Source organism: Loxodonta africana, chromosome 23 (assembly GCF_030014295.1).
Source record: "Loxodonta africana isolate mLoxAfr1 chromosome 23, mLoxAfr1.hap2, whole genome shotgun sequence".
Lineage (NCBI taxonomy): Eukaryota > Metazoa > Chordata > Mammalia > Proboscidea > Elephantidae > Loxodonta > Loxodonta africana.
Genome location: NC_087364.1, coordinates 6,999,658 through 7,026,711, shown reverse-complemented (window position 1 = coordinate 7,026,711; position 27,054 = coordinate 6,999,658). Strand labels below are relative to the sequence as shown.

General features: G+C 38.2%; 1 protein-coding gene across 2 annotated transcripts in view; it reads right to left on the bottom strand.

Moving 5' to 3' along the window:
* Nucleotides 1–386: 386 nt before the first annotated feature.
* The window catches only part of NALF1 (NALCN channel auxiliary factor 1), a 706,508-nt gene continuing 679,840 nt past the window's right edge, over nucleotides 387–27,054 (bottom strand). The window contains exons 3-4 of one of the 2 annotated variants that reach the window (XM_010594009.3): nucleotides 4,337–4,381; nucleotides 2,161–2,226 (exon numbers count right to left, since the gene is read on the bottom strand). In XM_010594009.3, coding sequence (XP_010592311.1) covers nucleotides 4,359–4,381 — 23 coding nt within the window. In that variant the 3' untranslated portion in view covers nucleotides 2,161–2,226; nucleotides 4,337–4,358. Of the gene's footprint in view, nucleotides 2,227–4,336; nucleotides 4,382–27,054 lie in introns of both variants that reach the window. The other variant, XM_003413975.4, reaches the window with a different exon arrangement.

Sequence of the window (27,054 nt, the reverse complement as noted above, 5' to 3'; positions counted from 1 at the left end):
TTTGTTTTGTTTGTATTTGCGCAGACCATTTTAGGATTTTCAGTCTCAACAAAACACTCTTAAAACAAAGAATCTAGGAAAATATTTTGTGCACGTACTGCTAAACAATTCTAGCAATTTTATTAAGCAATACCTTTATTATTTTTTGAATATTCTTAACAGACTGGAACAAAACATTTTTTTTTTTATCCAAAACAAAATATGCATACTGTACGCATGTCGCAGGGTTAAGTATGATGCAGAGGTTAAAGTCTGTTTGAACAAAAACAAATGCCTGGGGGAATTTCATAGCTATCAAGTTAATAACTAAATTTTGATCGCTAAGAGGACCCTTTCTATAATTTTCCTTTATCTCCCAGCTACGCGGCAAATGTATCTGAAGTGCACTTCCCAAGTGTGTTAGAGAATAGGAAGGAATGTAAAGTGTTTTTTTTTTTTATCATGTTTTGTTTTTTTTTTTAAAAACAGCCCTTATTAACTCTTCCTTCCACTGAGTCTACTGTAAACTCATAAAAGCCTTTTTAGAAAGCAAATTCATAGACACTCAGCAGGTAAAATGTTCCCATACAGAAAAAAATAAATACAAACAGGGCAGTCAGATTCCTCTTTTCCTTGACGACCTAGAACATGTTAGAGTGGTAACGTTTTTTGCACTTTCCTAAAAATGGCCAACCTACTTATTTAAAAAAGGAAGTTGTTCCTTTGTGATAATGCATGATTGCCTATACTTTATACCTGAAATAATTTTCAACAATATATTAGGGAAATATTGGGGTAAAATTGTATATATTTTGCATACTGCAGCTGTTTGAGAATTTCTAGTATCTTTTCCACACCAATAAGGAGGAAAAGTCCAGGTTGTTTCCTCAGTCTCTTTGTTCCCATCACCATGGCCAAAATTTGCTGGCATATTAGCGTGACAGAACTGAAGTCACAATGAAAGCCAGCCTCAAGTCTCCAAGGGAATGACTTCCTAACTCCTTACATCCTGATTGTAGATGGCTGCTCCTGTTCAACCAACCAGCGAAAAAAGACTGAACTTCTTAGAAATGGGAACTGGAGCAACGCAGTTCAATACATATATTTTTTCCTTTTATTTTTGTTTCAACATAAAAAATATGTTAACTGACTGATTCCATCTGTTATGGAGAGCACTCGTTGTTCAGTTAAAAGGAACCCCCATCAGGCCCCCTTGGTTCCGCTCAGTTGGGGTTTGCTCAACAGCGGGTCTGAAGCCCACCAGAGCATGCTCACCCATTTACTGTGATTACGCGTACAGAAGCAAGCGGATGTTGTCTGCTTAAGGGGACAAGAGAAGGAAGGGGCCGGAAGGGCATGGGTTCCATAGGTAGAAGAGGGAGTTAGGGAAATTTTTTTTTTTTTTTGTAGTTTTTGTTGTTTTCTTTTTTTTTGTCTTTTTTAATTTTTTTTATTATTATTTTGTTGTTGTTGTTGTTTGCCAGACCGTGAGGTCATAGCAATCATTTCTCTAATAGAAACTGACAAGACACAGAAGACAGAACTATCTGATGAACACACACAATTACTAGAAATATATATAGAGAGAGACAGTGAAAAGACCTAGCTTGCCTCTGAGAAACCATCCCCCCAAAAATAAATCCTGTATTAACAAGTGCAAAAAATAAAATAAACAAACAAATAAACCCAAATCAAAACGAAAGCAAATAAAACCTCCGAACATTAAAACACAGTGTATAAAATGGTGTGAGAAAGTTGTCACTTTTCAGCCTTTTCGTCAATAAAAAGCTGTGTTTGTGTCCTTGTTTGGATTCAGGCCCATCTTTTTTAAATTTTACCCTAAAGGCCTTGCAAGAAGTAATTAAAGGGTAAAAGCACCCAGTTTCTGTTACGTTTGACAGCAGCTTCTTTTTTCATGGTGGGCCGGTTGCTTCTCTGACGACATGTCACCCTTTCCTTAGTCCTCGTTGGTGGAGTTGTCTTCCAGGGTGGTGATACCTCCGTAGCTCAGTCCTGGGGTGTTCTGTGCTGCTGAGGCTGTGAGTACTGTGTGTAAAAGAATTAGTACAAGGACGCACAGTTTGAGTCTGCTGTGGCACAGTCTTGTTGCTGATGACGCTGTGAGCGACGTCCTGTGACACGAGTCACTTTTGTCTACCGTCCCTTTGGATAGGTAACTTGATTGGTCTTCTCTCCTGACGTCACAGCATTCTGGTTCATCACTGGTTAGAAAGGTTTCATAGAGCCCTGTAGGGTAAAGGAAGTAGAGGGTTAAAAGAAAATAAAGACATACAGGAAGGGGTTCACAGTAGTTAACAATGAAGCTGTTTCCTTACATTTTAGATTCACAAAATCTTACAAGCAATTAAATATATACTTGCATTTCTTGCCTGGAGTTGGTATCAACTTACAGTGATCCTACAGGACAGAGTAGAACTGCCCCATAGGGTTTCCAAGGAGCAGCTGGTGGATTCCAACTGCCAACCTCTGGTTAGCAGCCGACCTCTTAACCACTGTGCCACAGGGCTCCATTAAATATATATGTGTGTGTGTGTGTATATTTATATATTTATACATACACACATACCTATACAGTGAAATCTGTGACAGCCAGAACTCAGAGGGACTATCTTGTTTTTCGTGTCTCACAAGTTTTCTGCCTTTGACAGGGTGCAGTCTTGCCACTTTTCTATGGCCGTTTTAGTGGAAAATATTAGTTTTCCTTCTCTGGCAGGTTTCCACCTTACACAGGTTCTGGCTTTCACAGGTTTACCTGAATTTTTTTTTTTTTTTACTGGAAAGTAAAGTCAATACAATCTGGATAACAGTCAACATTTGTCTCAAACCAGTGCTTTTGTGTTCCTCATTTTGTTCTTCTACACTCCTGCTAGTCATACCATGAAATGTCTGGGCTTGCCATGAATACAGAATAAAAGATTCTATTAAGTCAAATCAGAAATTGAAGTTCAGGATCAACTTGGTGGCCAAGTAGATTCAACCATCCTTTCTCTTTAATGGAATTCACAGAGTAATATTAACTAGTTAATGCTAGTGAAATAGCCAACCAATCATAATATCACAGATATGAGAACCACACTTACTAATCACTTCCTCTCGTAAACCTCCATCCTGTCTTGGTGGATGGGCATAACCATCTACTCATCCAATGGGTGACCAGTATTTGACTTATTTTCTAAATATTTCTTGTACCCTTTTATTTGCCATTCTATTTGATGACCGCCTAAGTTGAAGCCTTTATTATGTTTTGTTGGTATCCCTGCACTTGGTGTCTCTCTGCTGTTCGTCTTGTCCTCTTCCATCCTATCCTCCAGTACTGGCCATACTGATTAGCTTTTTCTGTCTTACTTTCTTGCTCTTCTCTTTTCTTCCCTTCTCTTTGTCCCTTCTCTCTTCCTTTCTTCCTCTAAAAATACATATTGTTCTTATTTTAAAGTTGATAAATGCATATTCTGGAAACGTTCAAAGAGGTGGAAATACTAAAACAACTTTCACTGGTTATCTGTAATCTTTCCAATCTTGTCTCTCTCTCTCTGCTTTAGGTAGTTGTATAAGCCATTTTGTATCTTTTTTTTTTCATTTGATCGAAACATTTTCTCAAGAGTGTTACAGTGAACTTTCTATACAGATTTTATCATGTTAGTCTCATGCTTGAAAAACTTAAAACTGGGGATGTTGTTAGAGTTGTGAAGTTTACATGAGATTTTGAATACGAAGTGCTTGGCTCAGTGCGGAGCACCAAGAAAAGACTTGAAAAAATTGGCTACTGTTAATAATAAATCAATATTGTCTCATTGCCTTTACCCAAATAATATACCTAAAAACCCTGCTTTCCTTTCTCTGCAAACTCATCTCTCGATATTTCAGCAATCCTGAACCGCTGGCTCCTCTACAATGTGTGATATTTTTACCCACATCTGACCACTGCCCAATCCACTTTTTCTGCCTGGAATTTCCTCAGCTCCACTACGTAGATTTCATTTATCCCTCAAGTTCAACTCATGAAATTCCCGGTGTGAAGCCTATATTTACATTCATGGGTTACTAGTACATTTTGCAAAATTTTTCAAAAGAAATTTTTTTTTCTTTTAATCAAAATTGTCCATTTTCATGTCAATTTCTCTACTCATCTGTCAACTTAAAAGCAAGGACAGTATACGTTCAGCTTTGCATTTCCAATACGCAGCAGATTGCCTGAACAAAATAGATATTTAGTGAGCACTTATTACATGAACAAACTCAATATATGTTTAATAAAAAGAATCTATTAAATAATATACACTTCAATCTTCAATTTCTTTTAAATAAATGACCAAGATATCCTTATAATGATGCTTACAATATTCATTTCTTCTTAGCATTCAAAGGTAAACTTCACCTTCGCCTAGGTAGAATATGGAAAAAAAACTGAATTAATGAGATCAGCAGCTCTGACATATTTATTGTATGATATTTTCTTTTTTTCCTATAAGCCATCTCACTGGTAAATTAATCATTTATTGAAGTATATGTTTTCCGTTATTATAGTCTACAAAGTAAAAAGTTTATGCCTAAGAATACAGAAATAGAAATTAAAAGCTCATTTCCACTGACATTTTAGAAGGCTAATAGGACATATTTAACAATGGTATCCAAATAAGAAGCTTGTTTGAGGTTGCCCGGGAGCTGACTTGCAGATGTATAACTCAAGGCATTTCAGAAATAAATAAGAACACATTCAGGCCAGTGTTATTATCTGACCCCTTCTTTTTGACTGACAATATTAACACATCTTTTTTCCCCTCCCTGAGTTTTTCTACAGTTACACCCGCACATGTATTCAAGAGTCAAATAATTGCACCAAGTATTTTACAAAAGAAAACAATTCCTCTGCCTCCTTCATCCCGAATTCTTCATTCTCAGAGGCAAATACTTACATCTCTTTTAGCTATTTATGCATTTAGCTCCATTTCTAAAAAGAACATGTTCCATGACTTTCTTGACTTTTTTTTTTAGTTTTTTAACATTGGCTATAGACTTCTCGTGAGGAAATAGGAGGATCAAATAGTCTCCCTTCTGTTTCCTCCAGCATATACATCCCCCCCGCCCCCCCATACCATCATCCATTCCTCTATCTGCAGTAAGCTCAACTTTCGGTGTTCCCTTTATAAGGATTATATAAACACTACTCTCAGCTTCAAGCCATGTAGCAAACTCGAGTTTTTCCATTCCTATAGTATTTTCTGTTTGTCCCAGAGCTAACAAATTGCCTTGTAATTTTTTTTTTTTTCTGTACGTACAGATTTAACCCCAAACACTTTGCCAGTTGGTTCAGGGGCATCAGGTGTTCCATCAGTTTTATCTTTCTGAAGAAACACCTCTTAGAATCTTCTGCCCTTTGAAGTGGTTGTTTTCTGCCTAGTGCATAGCTACCACTTGGCAATTCCATTGATTCCTATTTGCTATATCCTATTTGGAAACCCCGGTGGTGTAGTGGTTAAGTGCTATGGCTGCTAACCAAGAGGTTGGCAGTTCGAATCTGCCAGGTGCTCCTTGGAAACTCTATTGGGCAGTTCTTCTCTGTCCTATAGGGTTGCTGTGAGTTGGAATCGACTTGACGGCAGTGGGTTTGGTTTTTTTTGGTATGCCTACTTTGGAAACTCTGGTGGCATAGTGGTTAAATGCTAAGGCTGCTAACCAAAGGTTCAGCAGTTCAAATCCACCAGACGCTCCTTGGAAACTCTATGGGGCATTTCTACTCTGTGCTATAGGGACACTATGTGTTCGAAGTGACTTGACAGCAACGGATTTGGTTTTTTGGTTTTGATGCCTACTTTGGAACCTAGTTCTTTCTCATTTTGGTGAAACATAACCTCTAGTTATCTTCGTAAGGAAAAGTTCACAGTGGCAAATTCTCAAGATGTCGTATGCCTAAAAATGTATTTATTCTACCTCATATTTAATTGATTGTTTGGCTGGATGTGGAAAGTTTGAAAGAGGTGAAAACACTGACTTCTGGGTTTACTCAAGCATTACTGCAGTATTTGGCTGAACCTCTGGGCCCTGTTATTTAATTTTCTTACCTCGTTTCTCTTCTTTTCCTCTGCTTCTGCTTCCCACAGGATATGGTCAGCTTTATCTTGCAATAATTTCTTTATTTTTTTTATCATGTTTTAATTTCCAAAAGCTCGTTATTTCATCTGAATGTTGATTTCGAAGTGACTATTTTTATTTCACAGTTTCACTATATTCTTTTGTCTCTCTGAGACATTCATAGTACTTTGATCTGTAGTGCTGTATTCTCTCCATCATGGGCACTGTTTTGTCCAAGTTACTTTTTAATTTTTCTCTTATTTTTTCAAGTGGGAAGCTTTACACAAATGTATGTTCTTTCTTGATTGCCTTCACATATTAGAAAGCACTGGAAGCTCTGAACACTAACGGATTTTTAACTATGAGCTGCGCTGTTGGATAGTTAGCCTAAGCTGTTTCCATGCAGAAGCTTTTTCAATTCTTTGGGGTTGATTGGGTTCCTCAGAAAAGGTTACTCAATATCTCTTCAAGAAGGTGAAGGCCGGGCTGCCAGTTTTCTGAGAGCTAGATGGGAGCAGGCTGAAATGAGAGAAATCCTGCTCTCCAGCAGGCATATGTTAACTTAATCCCAAGGAGTTAAAGACAGGATAATTCCATGTTTTTAACTCCTTAGAAACCCTAGTGGCGTGGTGGTTAAGGGCTACGGCTGCTAACCAAAAAGTCGGCAGTTGGAATCCACCAGGCACCCCTTGGAAACTCTACTTGGCAGTTCTACTCTGTCCTGTAGGGTTGCTTTGAGTCTGAATCGACTCATGGCAATGCGTCTTTGGTATCACCCAGTCTGACAAGAGTCTCCTTTACCTTCTCTAAAAGATAGCTTGCCTCCTCACATAAATATGCCACCGATCTTCTTCCTGGGGTGGGGGAAGGGAAACTGCTTGTTTGTAGAGTGGGGAACGGAATATGGAGATATGACTGCTGCTTAAACAGATTTCCACCCGCCCCTCCTTATTTAGTCCCCTTCTGCGAAGTGTCTTATATAGTCAATTCCTGTGGCTAAAGTGAGCGTTGGATTTACAACTGCTTGACACTCTATTTCCTGCTGTTTTAGCATGAATTTTTCCAGGTTTTGGCGAACTCTTTAACATGCATCAATATTATTTCTGGATTCTAGGAGGTATTGTTGTTGTCTCTATATCTACTCTACTATTCTTTTTTTTCCTCAGCAGACTTTTAACTTTTTATTGTATTGTAATACATACAGAAAGGTGCAAATATTCCAAGTGTACAGCTTGATAAATACTCACAGGGTAAACACAACCACATAACCAGCACCCAGATCAAGAAACACAACGTTATCAGCATCCCAGAAAGGTGCCCCTTCCAATCATCACTGCCCCCTTCTGGGGAAACCACTATCCTGCCATCTAACATTATGGATAACCTTGGCCTGTCCTTGGACTTCATAGAGCAGAATCATACATTATGTGTCTTCTGAGTCTTGCATCTTTCACTCAGCAATATGTTGGTGAGATTCGTCCATTATTGTTGCATTTAACAGTAGTTGATTTCTTTTCATTGCATGAATATATCACAATGTATTTACTCATCAATTGCTGATGGATACTTGAATAGTCTCCAATTTAGAGTTACTATAAAGGGTGCTGCCACAAACATTTTAGTACCTGCATTTTGGGGGTACATATGTATACATTTCTTTTGGGCATATATCTAGGGTCATAGAATATGCAGATAAACACATGTGTTCAGCTTTATCTACTACCCTTTTGGATTAATACCTTTAAAAAATTCCTTTTCTGTTTCTATTTACTTGGAACGCTTTATTGCCGCACTTAATATCATTCTGCTCTGTCCTGAACTTGGACAGGTGCCTGCTTTTCTGGTTTTGGAGCCCTGGTGGCACAGTGGTTAAGAGCTCAGACGGCTACCCAAAAGGTTGGCAGTTCTAATCCACCAGCTGCTCTTTGGAAACCCTGTGAGGCACGTCTTCTCTGTCCTATAGGGTCGCTATGAGTCAGAATCCACTTCACCGCAATGGGTTTATCTTCTGTTTTGTTTTAAGCCCAGTATTTCTTTGCTTTCTGTAATACGCCTGTACGTCTCTCAGGAACCGGGCACCCACCTCTCCAGCTATGAATGTTGACTGCAGACGGCTTCCACTGGAGTGTCTCCCCAGAAACTGCCCTTGGTTGAGGTCAACAGCCCTACTCAAGGTTTCTCCCCTGCTTCAGGCAGCCTGCCTCCAATAGAGTTGAGGGTACAAAGACCCAGCCCTATAGACCTGAGTCAGAATATCTCTGAAGGGCCATTCCTACATCACATTTTTTTTTTTCCTCTACCCTATCATCCTTCCCTCACTCCCTCACAAATGTTGTTCCTGAGAGTACTTCCCAATAAACCACCTGTGCAAATATCTTTCTTGTGGGGTGGTTTTCTGGGAGGCTTTACCTACAGTGGAGCCCTGGTAGTGCAATGGTTAAGAGCTCGGCTGCTAACCAAAAGGTCACCATTTCTAACCCACCAGCCAGCTACTCCTTGGAAACCCTATGGGGCAGTTCTACTCTGTCCTATAAGGTCACTATGAGCTAGAATCGACTTGATGACAGTGGGCTACCTAGAGCAGCTTACTCTTGCTTAGACACAAAGAAACTAAGAACATATTTGCGAACTGAAAATAAATAATTTCTCAAACAATAATTTCATTGCACAAATATATAGGGATTGAAGTTAGGAAAGAAAAAAAAGCAAATTTTCATTTAATGCAACATTGTTCTGATATATTTTGCTTACAAAATATTTACTTTGAAATGTCTAATAAATCCTTATCTGTTCTTTGACATTGAATAATACTATTATTATCATTACATTATTATTATATGTAATATAAAAATAACTCTTACTATATCTCATAGTACCAACATCATGAAGTTGTTGTGAAAATTATGACATAATACATATAAACTATTTAGAACAGTGGCCGCAAAATACAAAGGTTTCATGTAATACTAATTATTCCTATTACAAATTGGACTAAGATGTAGAATTAGGATTTATTATTGAAAATGATTTGAAAGAACACTTAATTCAATTTGTTTTTGTTTCTTCAATTAATATAAGTCAAAGAAAACCTCGTTTTTCATGGCTCAAAGCAATTATTCAAGTGTGGTAAATATAAATCTTATCTAAGCAGAGGAAATTCTTAGAATAAACACATAATGTTATTTAAATAAAATCCTTCAATGTCTCAGTGATTTACATTTGACTTTCTTTAAGTCCAGGAATACATGAGACCAAATTTCCAAATATTTGAGCTATTAATATACTTTCAAGTATATTTAATTTCTGATTGTAAAAAGCTGATTTTAAAAAGTAAAATAAAAATAAGGGGGGGAAATCGCTCAAAATTTGACTTCTTAGAATGAAAAGAGGAAAATGACGAAACTACTGGCATTTGTTTGCACTACCTTTTCCGTTAATGTAGACACATATGCTACAGAAATGTAATTTATATGTTTTACAGATGAAAATATATTTAGCTTATGAAATCGTGCTTTGTATTATATTATTCTTTATTTGATTTGCTAACATTTGTTTTATATATTTCTCAAGTTTTAAAAACAGTAATTTTTCTATTATTTACTCTCTAGAACAGTTTATTTTTTAATTCCTTCCTTAAAATTAATTTTTACAATTTTTTCTGTCTTGCATGGTTCCTAATTGGCCAAGGCTATTTTGTGTCAATTTTGATAATTTATACTTCTCTAAAAATACCTTAGTTTATGAGAGTTTAAAATTTATTAATACAGTGTTGTATATAACTATCACTTTTAAAACTCTCAGTTTGTGTATACTGGCACAGCGGTCAACAGCCTGGCTGCTAACCCAAAGGGCAGCAGTTCTAATCCACTGGCCAATCGTGGAAACCCTATAGAGCACTTCTACTCTGTCCTGTAGGGTTGCTATGACTCTGTCCTGTAGGAATCGACTCTATAGCGACAGATTCTTTTCTTTGTTACTATTGTATTTTCTTTTTTTGTCCTTGATTAGATTGGCAAAAGTTTTTTTTTTTTCCTCTTGTATTTGCATTACCAAAGATAAAGCTCTTGACCATGGCAATACCTACTGTTTCCTAATGCATTCATGTCTTCATTTTTGTTAATTCATTTGTCAACTTTTGCTTAGTTTTTTATTTTCCTTCTGACTCTATTGAATTGAAGGCCACTTTTTACTCATTTAATTCATTTTTCTTAATAAGTAAAACATTTTTTGCTCTAAGTTTGCATTTGAGAATAGACCTAGCCAATGACCATTATTTTCATATACAGTGATTTCAGATATACTCTTATTAAAATTTCTATTTTCTTTTGAATTCAAATTATTTCAGACTATTTTATTTGTTTTGTTTTAGTTTCCAATTGTTTGATATATTTTAGATTATACTTCTGCCATTAATTTTAAATTTTATTTACATTAAGTTGAAGAATACAGCCTTTAAAAAGCTGATTTTTTTCTCCTTTGTTTTCTTTATGTCTTATTATAGAATTAGTTTCTATTTTTATTTATTTTTTCCTACTCATAATAACATTAACTGAAAAAATGTGCCTTCTACAACTATTTGTAATGGTTTTGCTTTATATAATTTGCTATTACGTCAGTCCAAGCCAAGGTCAAGCCCGTTGCTGTTGAGTCGATTCTGACTCACAGTGACCCTACAGGACAGAGTAGAACTGCCCCAAAGAGCTTCCAAGGAGCGCCTGATGGATTTGAACCGCCGACCTTTTAGTTAGTAGCTGTAGCACTTAACTACTATGCCACCAGGGTTTCCATTATGTCAGTAGGTACAGGAAATTTCATAATTCTTTATATTTTCACTAAACATTAATAGACTATTAAACAAGAAACATGAATGACACTCTTTGTTCTTATAAAGTGCAAACTTTTTTGTTGTGCTGTTGTTCCAGTTGCAGTTTATATTTTCTTTGGTATTAATATAATCCCTATATATATATATATATATATATATATATATATATATATTTTCTGTATATATTTGCCACCATCCTTCTGTCAGTTTATCATACTGTGGCGCCTTGCATGTTGCTATGATGTTGAAAGCTATGTCACCAGGATTTATTTCAAATACCAGCAGGGTCACCAATGATGGACAGGTTTCAACAGAGCTTCCATGATAAGACAGAGTAGGAAGAAAGGCTTGACAATCTACTTCTGAAAATTAACCAGTGAAAACATTATGCGTCACAGTTGAACACTGTTCAACTCACTTGCTTTGGACATGTCATCAGGAAGGATCAGTCACGGGAGGAGGATATCATATGTGGTGAAATAGAGGGCCAGCAAGGGCAAGGGAAACCTTCTGTTATACTGACACAATAGCCCCAACGATGGACTCAAACATGCTGGCAACGATGAGGATGACACAGGACCAGGCAGTGCTTTGTTCTGTTGTATATGAGGTCACATAAGTCAAAGCTGACTCAAAGGCAGTCATCCATCTCTATATATCTTTGCCCATTTTCCTGATGTCTCTTTATCTCTTATTTTACTTTTTCTTATTCTTTATACTTTTCTCTGCAATGTTTTCTACATTTAAGCATATCACAATTATTGAAAAGGAGAGCGTTTCGGTTATCTATTGTTGCTGTAACAGAAATACCACATCCATACCCACTGCTGTTGAGTCAATTCCGACTCGTAGCGACCACACAGTATAGGACTGAGTAGAGCTGCCTCATAGGGTTTTCAAGGAGCAGCTGGTGGATTCAAACTGCTCATCTTTTGGCTAGCAGTTGAGCTCTTAAACCCTACACTACCAGGGCTCTGAAATACCACAAGTGGATGGCTTTACCAAACAGAAATTTATTTTCTCACAGTTTAGGAGGCTGAAAGTCTGAATTCAGGATGCTGGCTCTAAGGGAAGGCTTTTTCTCTCTGTAAGCTCTGGAGAAAGGTCCTTGTCTCTTTGAATTTCTGCTCCTGAGCAATTGCCATGTGTCTTGGCATCTCTCCTCCTTCATCTGTGCTTGTTTCATCTCTTTTATATCTCAAAAGAGATTGACTCAAGACACACCCTACACAAATCCTGTTTCATTAACGTAACAAAGACAACCCATTCCCAAATGGGATTATAACCACAGACATAGAGGTTAGGAATTACAATACATATTTTGCTGTTGTTAGGTGCCCTCAAGTCAGTTCCGACTCATAGCGACCTATGTACTACAGAAGGAGACGTTGCCCAGTCCTGTGCCATGCTTTCAATCTTTGTTATCCTTGAGCCCATTGTTGCAGCTACTGTGTCAATCCATCTCCTTCAGGGTCTTCCTCTTCTTCCCTGACCTTGTACTTTACCAAGCATGATGTCCTTCCCCAGGGACTGAGCCCTCCTGATAACATGTCCAAAGTATGTAAGATGTAGTCTCGCCATCCTTGCTTCTAAGGAGCATTCTAGTTGTACTTCTTCCAAGGCAGCTTTGTTCGTTCTTTTGACAGTCCATGGTATATTCAATATTCTTGTCCAACACCACAATTCAAAGGTGTCAATTCTTCGGTCTTCCTTATTCATTGTCCAGCTTTCGTACGCATATGATGCGATTGAAAATACCACAGCTTGGGTTGTGTGCACCTTTGTCTTCAAGGTGACATCTTTGCTTTTCAACACTTTAAAGAGGTCTTTCACAGCAGATTTGCCAACGCAATGCATCTTTTGATTTCTTGACTGCTGCTTCCATGGGCATTGATTGTGGATCCAAGTAAAATGAAATCCTTGACAACTTCAGTCTTTTGACTGCTCACCATGATGTTGCTTATTTGTTCCAGTTGTGAGGATTTTTGTTTTCTTTATGTTAAGGCGTAATCCATATTGAAGGCTGTGGTCTTTGATCTTCATCTGTAGGTGCTTCAAGTCCTCTTCACTTTCAACAAGCAAGGTTGTGTCATCTGCATAACACAGGTTATTGATGAGTCTTCCTCCAATCCTGATGCCCCACTGTTCTTCATACAGTCTAGCTTCTTGGATTATTTGCTCAGCATACAGATTGAATAGGTATGGTGAAAGGACACAACCCTGATGCTCACCTTTGCTGATTTTAAACCACACAGTATCCCCTTGTTCTGTTCAAACAACTGCCTCTTGATCTATGTACAGGTTCCTCATGAGCACAATTAAGTGTTCTGGAATTCCCATTCTTCACAATGTTATCCATATTTTATGATCTACACAGTCTGATACCTTAGCATAGTCAATAAAACACAGGTAAACATCTTTCTGGTATTCTTTGCTTTCAGCCAGGATCCATCTGACATCAGTAATGATATCCCTGGTTCCATGTCCTCTTCTGAATCCGGCCTGAATTTCTGGCAGTTCCCTGTCAATACACTGTTGCAGCTGCCTTTGAATGCTCTTCAGCAAAATTTTACTAGCATGTGATATTAATGATATTGTTTGATAATTTCTGCATTCGGTTGGATCACCTTTCTTGGGAATAGGCATAAACGTGGATCTCCTCCAGTCAGTTGGCCAGGTAGCTGTTTTCCAAATTTCTTGGCATAGATGAGTGAGCACTTCCAGCATTGCATCTGTTTGTTGAAACATCTCAATTGTTATTCCATCAATTCTTGGAGCCTTGTTTTTTGCCTTCCATCAATTCTTGGAGCCTTGTTTTTTGCCAATGCCTTCAGTGCAGCTTGGACTTCTTTCCACAGTACCATTTGTTCCTGATCATATGCTACCTCTTGAAATGGTTGAATGTTGACCAGTTCTTTTTGGTGTAGTGACTCTGTACATTCCTTCCATCTTCTTTTAATGTTTCCCGTGCCATTTAATATTTTCCCCATGGAACATTCACTATTGCAACTTGAGGCTTTAATTTTTTTCTCCAGTTCTTTCAGCTTGAGAAATGCCAAGCGTGTTCTCTTTTGGTTTTCTATCTCCAGCTCTTTGCAGATAACCATTAGAGCAAATTTGTGCAAAAAAAAAAAAAAAAAACCAGATGGTGGGAGAGATATTAGAAAACTTCAAGCCTATTTAAAGAAATACAAAGCCAGCAACATGCTAGGCAACATAAAGAATAGAATTAAGGGATTAAATGGCCATCAGAATTGAGCATACCCTCCACCGGGGTGAACTATAGACTTTAATATCTGGGTCCTGCTATACACCTGCCTCATTCCTGTCCTCCTCTGCAGACAAGTAAGTCTTTGCTGCTTTCTTATGCAGATGTACTTGATGACTTCTTTGCGCTCTCTCAGGTCAAAAGCTATCAGTACTGACTGAAATTTCTGGGTTCCAATTCCACATTTGTGGTGAAGCAAATCTAAATGACTTGTTTGCTTGTTTACACCAGTCCAACCAGGAAAGGTTTCCTGTAGTAAAGACATGGCTGATCGTGAGCTGCGTGTCAAAGAGAAATGTGACATCATTCTTAGTTTCCCCAGTCCAATATACTATTTTGCCCCTCTTGGAGCTCATAGGTTATTTTGTTCATTCCCAAAATTCAAGAATCTTTAGAATATGATCTAATTTCCTTAATTTTGCCTGAATGGGTAGAACCATTTTAATCTGCTAATGAGTATCCTTAAGCTCAGGAAAGATATTACCAACTATTTCTTTTTTTGATTTTATTTATTTTCTATGTTTTCATATTGATCACTTAACTTCTCATTATTTTTATATTCTTGGTCCCAGCCTTTGGGCTTTGTCAGCACATCCGTGGAGAATTCTTCAGGTTTGTCCTCCATTTTGTTTATTTCAATCTCTATATGGTTGATACTATACTTGTTTAACAAACATGTAAATTACCCTTTTCCGAGTTTTTATTGCACAGCATTGCAATATTTTCCTTTCTTATTTAACTGCATTTTTATGTATACTTGCATCCCAGGCAAATTTCCTTTTCACTCCTCGCCTCTTGTTTTAAAGGGTCTATTTGTCCTTGATTTTTACTGAAAGCAGATGCTGTCTAGAATTACCCTTGCGGTAACTTTTCTCAAATATATGTAATCATTCTTCGTCTCACGCTTTGTTTTCCTTCTTTTATGTAAAGAGTATTATAAACCAAAAAAAACCCAAACCCATTGCCATCGAGTCGATTCCCACTCATAGAGACCCTACAGGACAGAGTAGAGCTGCCCCATAGAGTTTCCTAGGAGTGCCTGGTGGATTTGAACTGCCGACTTTTTGGTTAGCAGCTATAGCTCTTAACCATTATGCCACCAGGGTTTCCAAGAGTATCATAGAGTAGGCTCCATATTTCATTGTATGTGTATTAATCTTCGAGCAGAGATGTTTATCCATTTGCTTACAAAACAGGTCAGGTGGATGTTTGTAAGCATGCATTTGTTTATTTATCCATATCTCCTTCCCCTCACACTCTGCGAAGGGAGCCAGTGCCCTCGGAAATACTAAGTGAGTTCTCTTCACGGGAATTATTCTATATTATATTGGATACTAGGAGCCTTGGTGGCTTAGCGGTTAAGCACTCGGCTGCTAACCAGCTGTGGGATGAAGATGTGGCAATCTGCTTCCTTAAAGATTAAACCCAAAAACCAAACCCGTTGCTGTCCAGTCAATTCTGACTCATAGCAACTCTGCACTATGGGGCAGTTTTTCTCTGATCTATAGGGTTGCTATGAGTCAGAATCGACTGGACGGCAACAGGTTTGATTTTGGTTTTGGTTAGATTTGATACTAGATGAAGTGTGACCAACTTCTCGCCCTGGTGATACCCTGTACTGCATTTGAGAAGAGCCCAGGCACTTGGAAGAAATCCTCACTGCCTGCAGGCTTTCAGATGATTGAAGCCTCCCCTTGCTCAGGGGTTCCCTTTACAGTTGTCTTGAATGCTTTCAATTAGCACTGGATCAAGGAAACCCTGGAGAATGTTCCCAAACTCTCCCTCAACTTGTCCTCATTGCTAAACCATTTTTCTCCAAATAAGGACCTTATGGGATCACAGGTCTTTGTGATTTACCGCCAACATATTCACAATTCTTTCTTGAGGAGAAGCATCACAGGTGAGCTCTCAGTGCACTTTGATCTTATCCAATCTCTATTACTCTTAAAAAATTCCTCAGATCTTGGCCTCTGGATAGGACCCTTTCTGATCAGCAAGAAGAAACGAAGCCATCTCTTCATCGTTTGGGACTATCCTCAGCTAGACCCTCAAGTTCATTGTTCATAATGTCTGCTTCATTCATAACTGCAGGATGCAATTCTGCTAAGCTTTCTGACTCTAAATAAGAATTTCCTTTCCTCCAAACTACAGTAATACGTTCCTCATTTCTTTCTGACACCTTCATGTACGTGTTTCTATTAACATTCTGTTGATAGCAACCTAGAATTTTTCTATTACGCTCCACAAAATTCTTCAACCTCCACCCACCATCTATTTCAAAGCCGCTTCCATTGTTTTTAGGTATTTGTTACAGGAGCACCCCCACTTCCAGTATCAAAATCTGCATTAGTTTTCTATTGCTACTGTAACATAGTACCACAAACTTAGCAGCTGAAACCAGTATTCATTTATTATCTCACAGCTCTGTAGACCAAAAGTCTGAGTTGATTTGACTAGTTTCTTGGCTCTAGGTTTCACAGGACTGAAATCAAGGTGTTGGCCAGCCTGAGCTCTTATCTGGAGGCTCTCAGGGAGAATCCACTTCCAGGCTTACTCAGGTAGGTGGCAAAATTTAATTTCATGTTTTTTTTTATAAGACTGAGATGCCCATTTTCTTGTTGGTTCTTGGTTGGGTGGTGTTCTCAGTTTATAGAGGCACCCATATTCCCTACCTCATGGCCCCTCTCTCTGACTTCAAAGCCAGCAATGATGGGTTAAGTTCTTTCATTTTTAGTCTCCCTGATCTCTCCTTTTTTTTTTCCACTTCTCTGATTGACACTTCTACTTTTTCTGTGTGACGACATTAAGCCCACCCAGATCATCTGGCATGATCTCCGTATTTTAAACTTAGCTGATTAGCAATCTTAATTCCATTTGCAAAGTCCTTTTTGTTATGCCACATAACCAAATCACAGGTATAATACCAGGGGCAAAGATCACAGGGAGCCAAAATCCTGCCTACCTGATACCACACTGATGTTAACATGGTTTTCTGGAAGGTTTGTTTTCCTCTATGAAACCTCTTCGGATACCCCATTTATTTCTTGTATTCTAAATTTCTAAAATTCCAAGAAGTTTTTTTTAGGCTTACTTTTTTTTTTTTTTTAAATAGCTTTTTCTTGCTGGCTCCTTAAAACCTGTAGTCATGCCTTTCTTTAATACCAAGAAAATTCCTTGTAACCTTGCTTTGAGAAATGGTCTCCTCCCCTATTACCATGTTTTTGTTCTTTTTATTTATTTATGTATTTTCTCTCTCTGGAAAGTTTATATTGGACTTATCCTGGTCCTTCTACATCTGTAGTGACTCTTAACATGCTTCTCACTTGTCACCTTGAATTGTAAGTCTCTCCAATGGACAGATTTATCTTTAGGGTAAGTGAACCCGCCAGATAAAGTGAGTGAATCAAGGACACACATAATAAGAAAGCTGTGAATCTGGGTTCCTCACATCCATTTCAGGTAGAAAGTAGATGCCTGTTTTTATTTTGTTTTTGTAAAAACAATAGCACCATTACATACATAATAACGAGGGTGACGAATTTTCTCAGATATTTGCTTATAGTCTTTAAACTACCAGGTAATTTCTGGCCTTTTTATTTCCTTGCTTTCTATGCTTCCCCCAAACAAACACTGACCACCAAAGGGCTTCTTCTGGAAGAAGGTGCCCACCTTTGCTGTCTTTTGTACTGCCTGCCCTGGGGGCTTTCTCAGCTCAAGTTTAATCATCAATATGGCCCATGTCCATTTTCTCTTCTATGTGTTTTTAAAGTTTCACTCCTAATAGTGTCCTGTTTTCTAGGTTTAGTACTTCTACAAATGTATCTTTTCTTGTAATTTTTACTTTAATTTCAACAAGACTTAGAGAGGAATGGGAAGTAAAATTTTGGCTTCAATTTGCCAGCTTAAAGGAGAAGTCACCTTCAGATGCAATGATTCAATCATTGCCAAGACAGTTCTTTTCCCCATTATGGAAATTGTAGCTTAGTGTCGTGGAAATTTTTTGAAATTACTGTTTAACTTTAGTACCTCTTCATTTTATATTTACTACAATACTGATCTCACAGGAATACAATCTAGGAATTACTTAGAACTAACTTACAAAAGAAATACAAAAACAGTGCCAGTACCCAAATTGTGCCCATCTTTCTTTTTGAAAGGGTAAGAATGATAAAATAAACGATCTCTGGATAATTCGCTAAGAGTATAGGGTTATTTTATATTTAGGCAGGTGAAACAATATAAAATGAGGGGTTAATCTTAAAAAAACCTAGAAAGAAATTTTAAATAGTAGTGACCACCTGCAGAAAGAACTAGACTTATGAATATATATTTATGATGCCTACAGCATCTTTTTAAAGCAAAGGAAAATTTTTAAGTCATTAGGAAATATATCTGAAACAGGGTAGTTTTTTGGGGGGGGGAGGAGTTTCAGATCCGTAATGATGAATAAGTAAGCATTGTTCTTACAGCTAACCTAATATTCATAGCATAATTTTACTTTTCTTTATGTTGATATCGTTGAGGGTAAGGATTACCCCTCTACCGCACCCTCGTATTCTTAGCACCTAGAAAACTGCTTGGCTGCAAAAGTACAATAAGTATTTGTTTAATGAGGGAAAGAACAAAGAAGTAATGCTGCAATGATTTGAATTGTGAGCAAATGTTACAATCAGTTGAAAACTCCGGATCACAGAGCACATAGATGTAATCTAATTGTCAAATGTAACGCAAGTACGCATGTCTGGAAGAACAGTGATACAGAACCTCAAGAAAGGTCCGCAAGTACCTGGTTATACACAGGTCATTCAGAGCTGTTAGCTAAGTGGACATTAAGATGGAATATAAACTGCTCTAAAAACTGAAAATGATACGAAAGGAAATTAAAATCAAAGGCCCACATTAAAATGGCAGAGAAGTTTCACAGAGAATTCACTCACTCATTAAGACCATAAGCTGAGGAACTAATTAGCCTTTCGAATGTCTTGATGGTAAGTAGAGAATTCCCTTAACCAACAATTTCTAAAGTTTTCTGGTATTTCACTAGAGGAACAAAGACTGCATGTAGACAGAAAATAGTCAAAACAGAAGCCTAGGAGACACTGTTCAATATCACATTTCACATTATTTTCCCCCAAAATCATTACAGTGATTTTTTCCCCTAATTATAGAAAACTTATTCTAAGAAAATAGAAAAAAAAAGTTAATGGATAAAGGAAATACATGCTTCATTTTAATTTGCCTCCCCACTGCCAAAGAATCCTTTGATGGCTGATTTAATGATAGCTGGACCTTCAGGGGTGGTGCAGAGGGAAGCTATTTATATTCCTGGAGGGGATGTCGGTAGCCCATTGTGTAGCTGTTCCCATCTGCTCTGAGCTTCAAAACAATGCAGAGTTCAAGGTAGTCAGCATGAGTCTATTCTGGTAAGTTATGTGTACCAATGACTGCAAGGGAACATGGTAAGAATAACCAGGGAAAGTAAAAAGTAGCAACTCCTTTCTCTTCATAATGTTGGCTAACCTTATTCACCAACCACTGTTGTAACATGCTTTCACTATTCAGGTTAGATTTCTCTCAGAAATCTAAAGGGTGTTTAAGAAATTTCATAAAGTGCATTGAAGAATTCAGAATAATTTACTTAAATGTTTCATATGAGTCTGCAGGAAGATGTTAAAACAATTGGACCTCTCTCCTGGGTCTTTCTGTGACTTCATATTTAGTGCTAGCTAGTTCATTATTCCCCCACTTGTCTGTCAGTTTGTCGTACTGTGGGGGCTTGCATGTTGCTGTGATGCTGGAACCTATGCCACCGGTATTCAGATACCAGCAAGGTCATCCATGGAGGACAGGTTTCAGCTGAGCTACCAGACTAAGACAGACTAGGAAGAAGAACCCCGCAGTCCACTTCTGAAAAGAATTAGCCAGTGAAAACCTTATAAATAGCAGTGGAACATTGTCTGATATAGTGCTGGAAGATGAGCCCGCCAGGTTGGAAGGCACTCAAAAGATGACTGGGGAAGAGCTGCCTCAAGTAGAGTTGACCTTAATGATGAGGATGGAGTAAAGCTTTTGAAACCTTCATTTCCTGATGTGGGACAGCTCAAAATGAGAAGAAACAGCTGCAAACCTCCATTAATAATTGGAACCTGAAATGTACGAAGTATGAATCTAGGAAAATTGTCAAAAATGAAATGGAACCCATAAACGTCGATATTCTAGGAATTAGTAAGCTGAAATGGACTGGTATTGGTCATTTTGAATTGGACAATCATATAGTCTACTACGCTGGGAATGACAACTCGAAGAGGAATGGTGTTGCGTTCATTGTCAAAAGGAACGTTTCAAGATGTATCCTGAAGTACAATGCTGTCAGTGATACGATAATATCCATACACCTACAAGGAAGACCAGTTAATGTGACTATTATTCAAATTCATGCACCAACCACTAGGGCCAAAGATGAAGAAATAGAAGATTTTTATCAGCTGCTGCAGTCTGAAATTGATCGAACATGCAATCAAGATGCATTGATAATTACTGGCGATTGGAACGTGAAAGTTGGAAACAAAGAAGAAGGATCAGTAGTTGGAAAATATGGCCTTGGTGATAGAAACAATGCCAGAGATCGAATGATAGAATTTTGCAAGACCAGCGACTTCTGCATTGCAAATACCTTCTTTCACCAACATAAACGGCGACTATACACATGGACCTCACCAGATGGAACACACAGAAATCAAATTGACTACATCTGTGGAAAGAGACGATGGAAAAGCTCAATATCATCAGTCAGAACAAGGCCAGGGGCAGACTGTGGAACAGACCATCAATTGCTCATATGCAAGTTCAAGCTGAAACTGAAGAAAATCAGAGCAAGTCCACAAGAGCCAAAATATGACCTTGAGTATATCCCACCTGAATTTAGAGACCATCTCAAGAAAAGATTTGATGCATTGAACACTAATGACCAAAGACCAGACGAGTTGTGGGATGACATCAAAGACATCATACATGAAGAAAGCATATACGAAGAGGTCATTGAAAAGGCAGGAAAGAAAGAAAAGACAAAGATGGATGTCAGAGGAGACTCTGAAACTTGCTTTCGAATGTCAAGCAGCTAAAGCAAAAGGAAGAATTGATGAAGTAAAAGAACTGAATAGAAGATTTCAAAGGGTGTCTTGAGAAGAAAAAGTAAAGTATTATAAAGACATGTGCAAAGAGTTGGAGATGGAAAACCGAAGGGGAAGAACCCACTCGGCATTTCTCAAGCTGAAAGAACTGAAGAAAAAATTCAAGCCTCAAGTTGCAATAGTGAAGAATTCCATGGGGAAAATATTAAACGATGCAGGAAGCATGAAAAGAAGATGGAAGGAATACACAGAGTCATTACACCACAAAGAATTAGTCGATGTTCAGCCATTTCAAGAGGTAGCACATGATCAGGAACCAATGGTACTGAAGGAAGAAGTCCAAGCGGCTCTGAAGGCATTGGAGTAAATCAAGGCTCCAGGTATTGATGGAATATCAATTGAGATGTTTCAACAAACAGATGCAGCTCTGGAGGTGCTCACTCGTCTAAGCCAAGAAATATGGAAGACAGCTTCCTGGCCAACTGACTGGAAGGGATCCATATTTATGCCTATTCCCAAGAAAGGTGATCCAATCGAACATGGAAATTATAGAACAATATCATTAATATCACACGCAAGCAAAATTTTGCTGAAGATCATTCAAAAACGGCTGCAGCAGTATATCGACAGGGAACTGCCAGAAATTCAGGCCGGTTTCAAAAGAGGACATATGCATTATGATTATTTTCTGCTTTGGTCAAATTAGTTCCAATCATTGTACAATGAATGGGCACTGGACAGAAGAGACATGTCCTGATGCCATGATGAAGACAGTTTTGAGCCAGTCAAGTTCAATATGGGGCCAAGATACATGTTGAATGTGGAGCTCAAGACGGAGCAGAAAGCCTGACTGAAGGTCAGAGAACCTCGTGAACACAGTGGATGAGAAAGAAGAGGAGCAACTCTGAGGCTAGGGGAATTATCAGGAAGTGAGTAGAAGTCAAAATTGCACCATATTTGAAAGAGAACACATCAGTTTCAGGGGAGGACGTGGAACCAGGGATATCACTGCTGATGTCAGATGGATCCCAGCTGAAAGCAGAGAATACCAGAACGGTGTTTACCTGTGTTTTATTGACTATGCAAAGGCATTCGACTGTGTCGATCATAACAAACTATGGATAACATTGCAAAAAATGGGAATTCCAGAACACTTAATGGTGCTCATGAGGAACCTTTACATAGATGAAGAGGCAATTGTTCAGACAGAACAAGGGGACACTGGTTTGTTTAAAGTCAGGAAAGGTGTGCGTCAGGGTTGTATCCTTTCACCATACCTATTCAATCTGTATGCTGAGCAAATAATATGAGAAGCTGGACTATACGAAGAAGAAAGGGAGAACAGAATTGGAGGAAGATTCATTAACGACCTGTATTTTGCAGATGACACAACCTTGCTTGCTGAAAGTGAGAGGACCTGAAGCACTTACTAATGAAGATCAAAGACCACAGCCTTCAGTATGGATTGCACCTCAACATAAAGAAAACAAAAATCTTCAAAACTGGACCAATGAGCAGCATCATGATAAACGGGGAAAAGATTGGAGTTGTCAGGGATTTCATTCTACTTGGATCCACAATCAACAGCCATGGAAGCAGCAGTCAAGAAATCAAAAGACGCATTGCACCAGGCAAGTCTGCTGCAAAGGACCTCTTCAAAGTGTCGAAGAGCAAAGATGTCACCTTGAAGACTAAGGTACGCCTGACCCAAGCCATGGTATTTTCAATCGCATCATATGCATGTGAAAGCTGGACAATGAATAAGGAAGCCCAAAGAAGAACTGACACCTTTGAATTGTGGTGTTGGTGAAGAATATTGAATATACAAAGGACTGCCAAAAAAAAACGAACAAATCTGTCTTAGAAAAGTACAGCCACTTAGAGGCAAGGATGGTGAAACTGTGTCTTACATACTTTGGACATGTTGTCAGGAGGGATGAGTCCCTGGAGAAGGACATCATGCTTGGCAGAGTACAGGGTCAGCGGAAAAGAGGAAGACCCTCAACGAGGTGGATTGACACAGTGGCTGCAACAATGAGCTCAAGCATAAGGATGGCTCAGGACCGGGCAGTGTTTCGTTCTGTTGTGCATAGGGTCGCTATGAGTCGGAACCGACTTGACGGCACCTAACAACAACAACAACAACAAAGAAAAACAACAACAACAGTACATCATTAAAAGAGGCTCAGAGTTTGGCTGCTAACCAAAAGGTGGGCAGTTCAAATCCACCAGCTGCTCCTTGGAAACCTTATGGAGAACTTCTAATCTGTCTCATAGGGTCGCTATAAGTCAGGATCGACTAGACAGCAACGGGCTTGGTTTGGCTTGGTTTGGCTTGGTTTAGTTCAGGATTGGTTTTATTCACAACATTGCCCAAGAAGCCACATAAACAAAAATGTATGTTTTTTTCTTTAGAACTCTACCTATTTTGTTCTATTTCTACCTAAAAAAAAAAAAAAAAGTTGCCATCGAGTCAATTCCGACTCATAGCCATCCTATAGGACAGAGTAGAACTGCCCCATGGGGTTTCCAAGGAATGGCTGGTGGATTCGAACTGCAGACCTTTTGGTTAGGATCCTGAGCTCTTAACCACTGTGCCACCGGGGCTCCTATTTCTACTTACTGTCGTTATTTTCCTCTGTGAAATGGCACCGTGCGGCTCACATATTGTGAATCAATGTCACTGTTTAGTGTATTGCCCACAAAAACAGTCTCTTTTAATTTGGGAAATTCTAAGTTAACCATAACTCTGCAAAAGAAATATCCTTGAAAACAGGAAACCATGTAAATAGTTCTGTGGCTGCAGCACCTTGTAACTGAAGAGGCAGCATAGCTAATGCTTTGATCCGTCAATGTATGTAGAGGATGAACAACAATTCCTGCTTTACTTGTGAGAGAGAAAACCAGACTTTCTGTGTAATCAAAGCATACATACAAAACTATCCCAATGTCTGTGTACACTCCTGCATTCACGGGCATGAATCAAAGACTTCAAGGCATGTAAAATCACCTCATAAATAGACCTGACTTTGAAAAATACGCTCTCTTTTCAATGAGTTAGGGAAAATGATTTTCCTCATTTGATGTACTAGTTTTTTCTGTATTAAATGTTGGGGGTGGGAGGACGGTGGTGATTTTCATCAAAATGTTTTTACTCAATGCAAATGCCAGGACTTAAGTTGGTAATATTCTGATTTTAAACAAAAGCAATGATCTTTTAAACTGAATATGCTTGAACAGTTTCTAGATCAGAGAAGAAAATCAGTCTCACCATTTTAGAGTCAACATTAAATTTAACCAAAACAAACAAACATTAACTAGCATGATTAGCCACCTTTATTTTCATATTTAACCCCCATCAATTGACTTTTAGAAGTTTCAACATTTAGAGGAGAAAATTCAAAGAAAATTAAGCAATATTTTTTAAAAAGGAAGTACAAAAAATCCTGGAATTGGTGACATCATTGATAGCAGGCAGGAAGAGGTTTGGGGGGATGGAGTGTAGATCCATTGGAAGAGAATGACACTTATTGGAATGCATGCTTCAGTTAAAAATAGAGTTGTCTTACTTGTTGTTGTTAGGTGGCGTCAAGTCAGTTTTGACTCATAGCGACCCTGTAGGACAGAGCAGAACTGCCCTAAAGGTTTTCCAAGGAGTGGCTGGTGGATTTGAACTGGTGACCTTTTGGTTAGCAGCCAAATTCTTAACCACTATGCCACCAGGGCTCCATTATCATCTTATAGCTACAGATATTTTCCACTGAATGATAGAAAATAATCATTTAGTTCAGATTCTGACATGTCAATTGCCAAAGGGAAAGTCCCAGGTAGCATACTGAAGGTTTATTCCCTTAGTTACACTACAATGTCCAGTGGCGTAATTATGATTCCTTTCATCCAGTGGCACCTTGGATTATTTCCCTGCATTGCTTTCCAGCCGTTGCCCTCTGGGATTATGGGTTTAAACTATTATTGAAGACACAACACTCCATTAAGCTTTAACGCAATGCAAAGGAGTATGACAAGGGTTACTAATTAGTCAAAACAATGAGTTTAAAGTATTACAGATGCAATTAAAAAAAAAAAAACAGGAAATTATTCTTTACAGGAAAATAACTGGATTTAACACTCACAGCCCTTACTGAGAGACCTAGAATATCTGTTTATAATAACAAAAGCAATAATGCTTTCAATAGTTTAGCTATCTACTGTCTTTTTAATAGTTACATTTTCTAAAAAAAAAAAAAAAGGAAGACTAGGAAGACCTATTGAACCGAGCAAATATGAAGATAATAAAAATGAATTTTCAAAGTGTATGTGGAAACCCTGGTGGCGTAGTGGTTAAGTGCTACAGCTGCTAACAAAAGGTTCAGCAGTTCAAACCCTCCAGGTGCACCTTGGAAACTCTGTGAGGCAGTTCTACTCTGTCCTGTAGTGTTGCTATGAGTAGGAATCGACTTGACGCATTGGGTTTGCTTTTTTGGTTTTTATATCTCTTATTGGAAATACACTATATAAACTAAAGTTGAGCTCCCAGGATCCCCTTCTACTTGACATGTACGAGATTTAAAATATCCATCATTTACCCCATGTGAGTAACACAGCACTTCTTAAAAATTCCGTGTTTCCCATACCTTGCTCACGGATAGGAAGACTCAACACTGTGAAAATGTCTGTTCTACCCAAAGCGACCTACAGATACAATGCAATCCTGAGCCAAATTCCAATGGCAAATTTTTAATGAGATGGAGAAACAAATCAGCAACTTCATATGGACAGGAAGAGGCCCTGGATAAGTAAAGCATTACTGAAAAAGAAGAACAAAGTGGGAAGTCTCACATATTAAACCCTTGTTAACAAATGGTGCTGGCATAACTGGATATCCATCTGCAAAAAAATGAAACAAGACCCATACCTTACACCATGCACAAAAACTAACTCAAAATGGATCAAAGACCTAAATATAAAATCAAATCTATAACAATAAAGATCATGGAAGAAAAAATCGGGACAAAACTAGGAGCGCTAATACATGGCGTAAACAGTATACGAAACATTACTAGCAATGCACAAACATCAGAAGAGAAACTAGATAGCTGGAAGCTCCTAAAAATAAAACACTTATGCTCAACCAAAAACTTCACCAAAAGAATAAAAAGACAACATACAGACTGACAAATCTGAACAGGGTTTAATCTCTAAAATCTACAAGACACTGCAAAACCTCAACAACAAAAAGAGAAATAACCCAATTTAAAAATGGGCAAAGGATATGAACAGGCACTTCACTAAAGAAGAAATTCAGGCAGCTACCAAATACATGAGGAAATGGTCACAATCATTAGGCATTAGAGAAATGCAAATCAAAACTACAATGAGATGCCATCTCACCCCAACAAGGCTGGCATTAATCCAAAAAACAGAAAATAATAAATGTTGGCAAGGTTATGGAGAGACTGGAACACTTATACACTGCTGGTGGGAATGTCAAATGGTACAACCACTTTGGAAATCGATTTGGCACTTTCTTAAAAAGCTAGAAATAGAATTACCATGCGATCCAGCAATCCCACTCCTTGGAATATATCCTAGAGAAATAAGAGCCTTTACACAAACAGATATATGCACACCCATGTTCGTTGCAGCACTGTTAACAATAGCAAAAAGATGGAAACAACCAAGGTGCCCATCAACGGATGACTGGATAAACAAATTATGGTATATTCACACAATGGAATACTACGCATCGGTAAAGAACAATG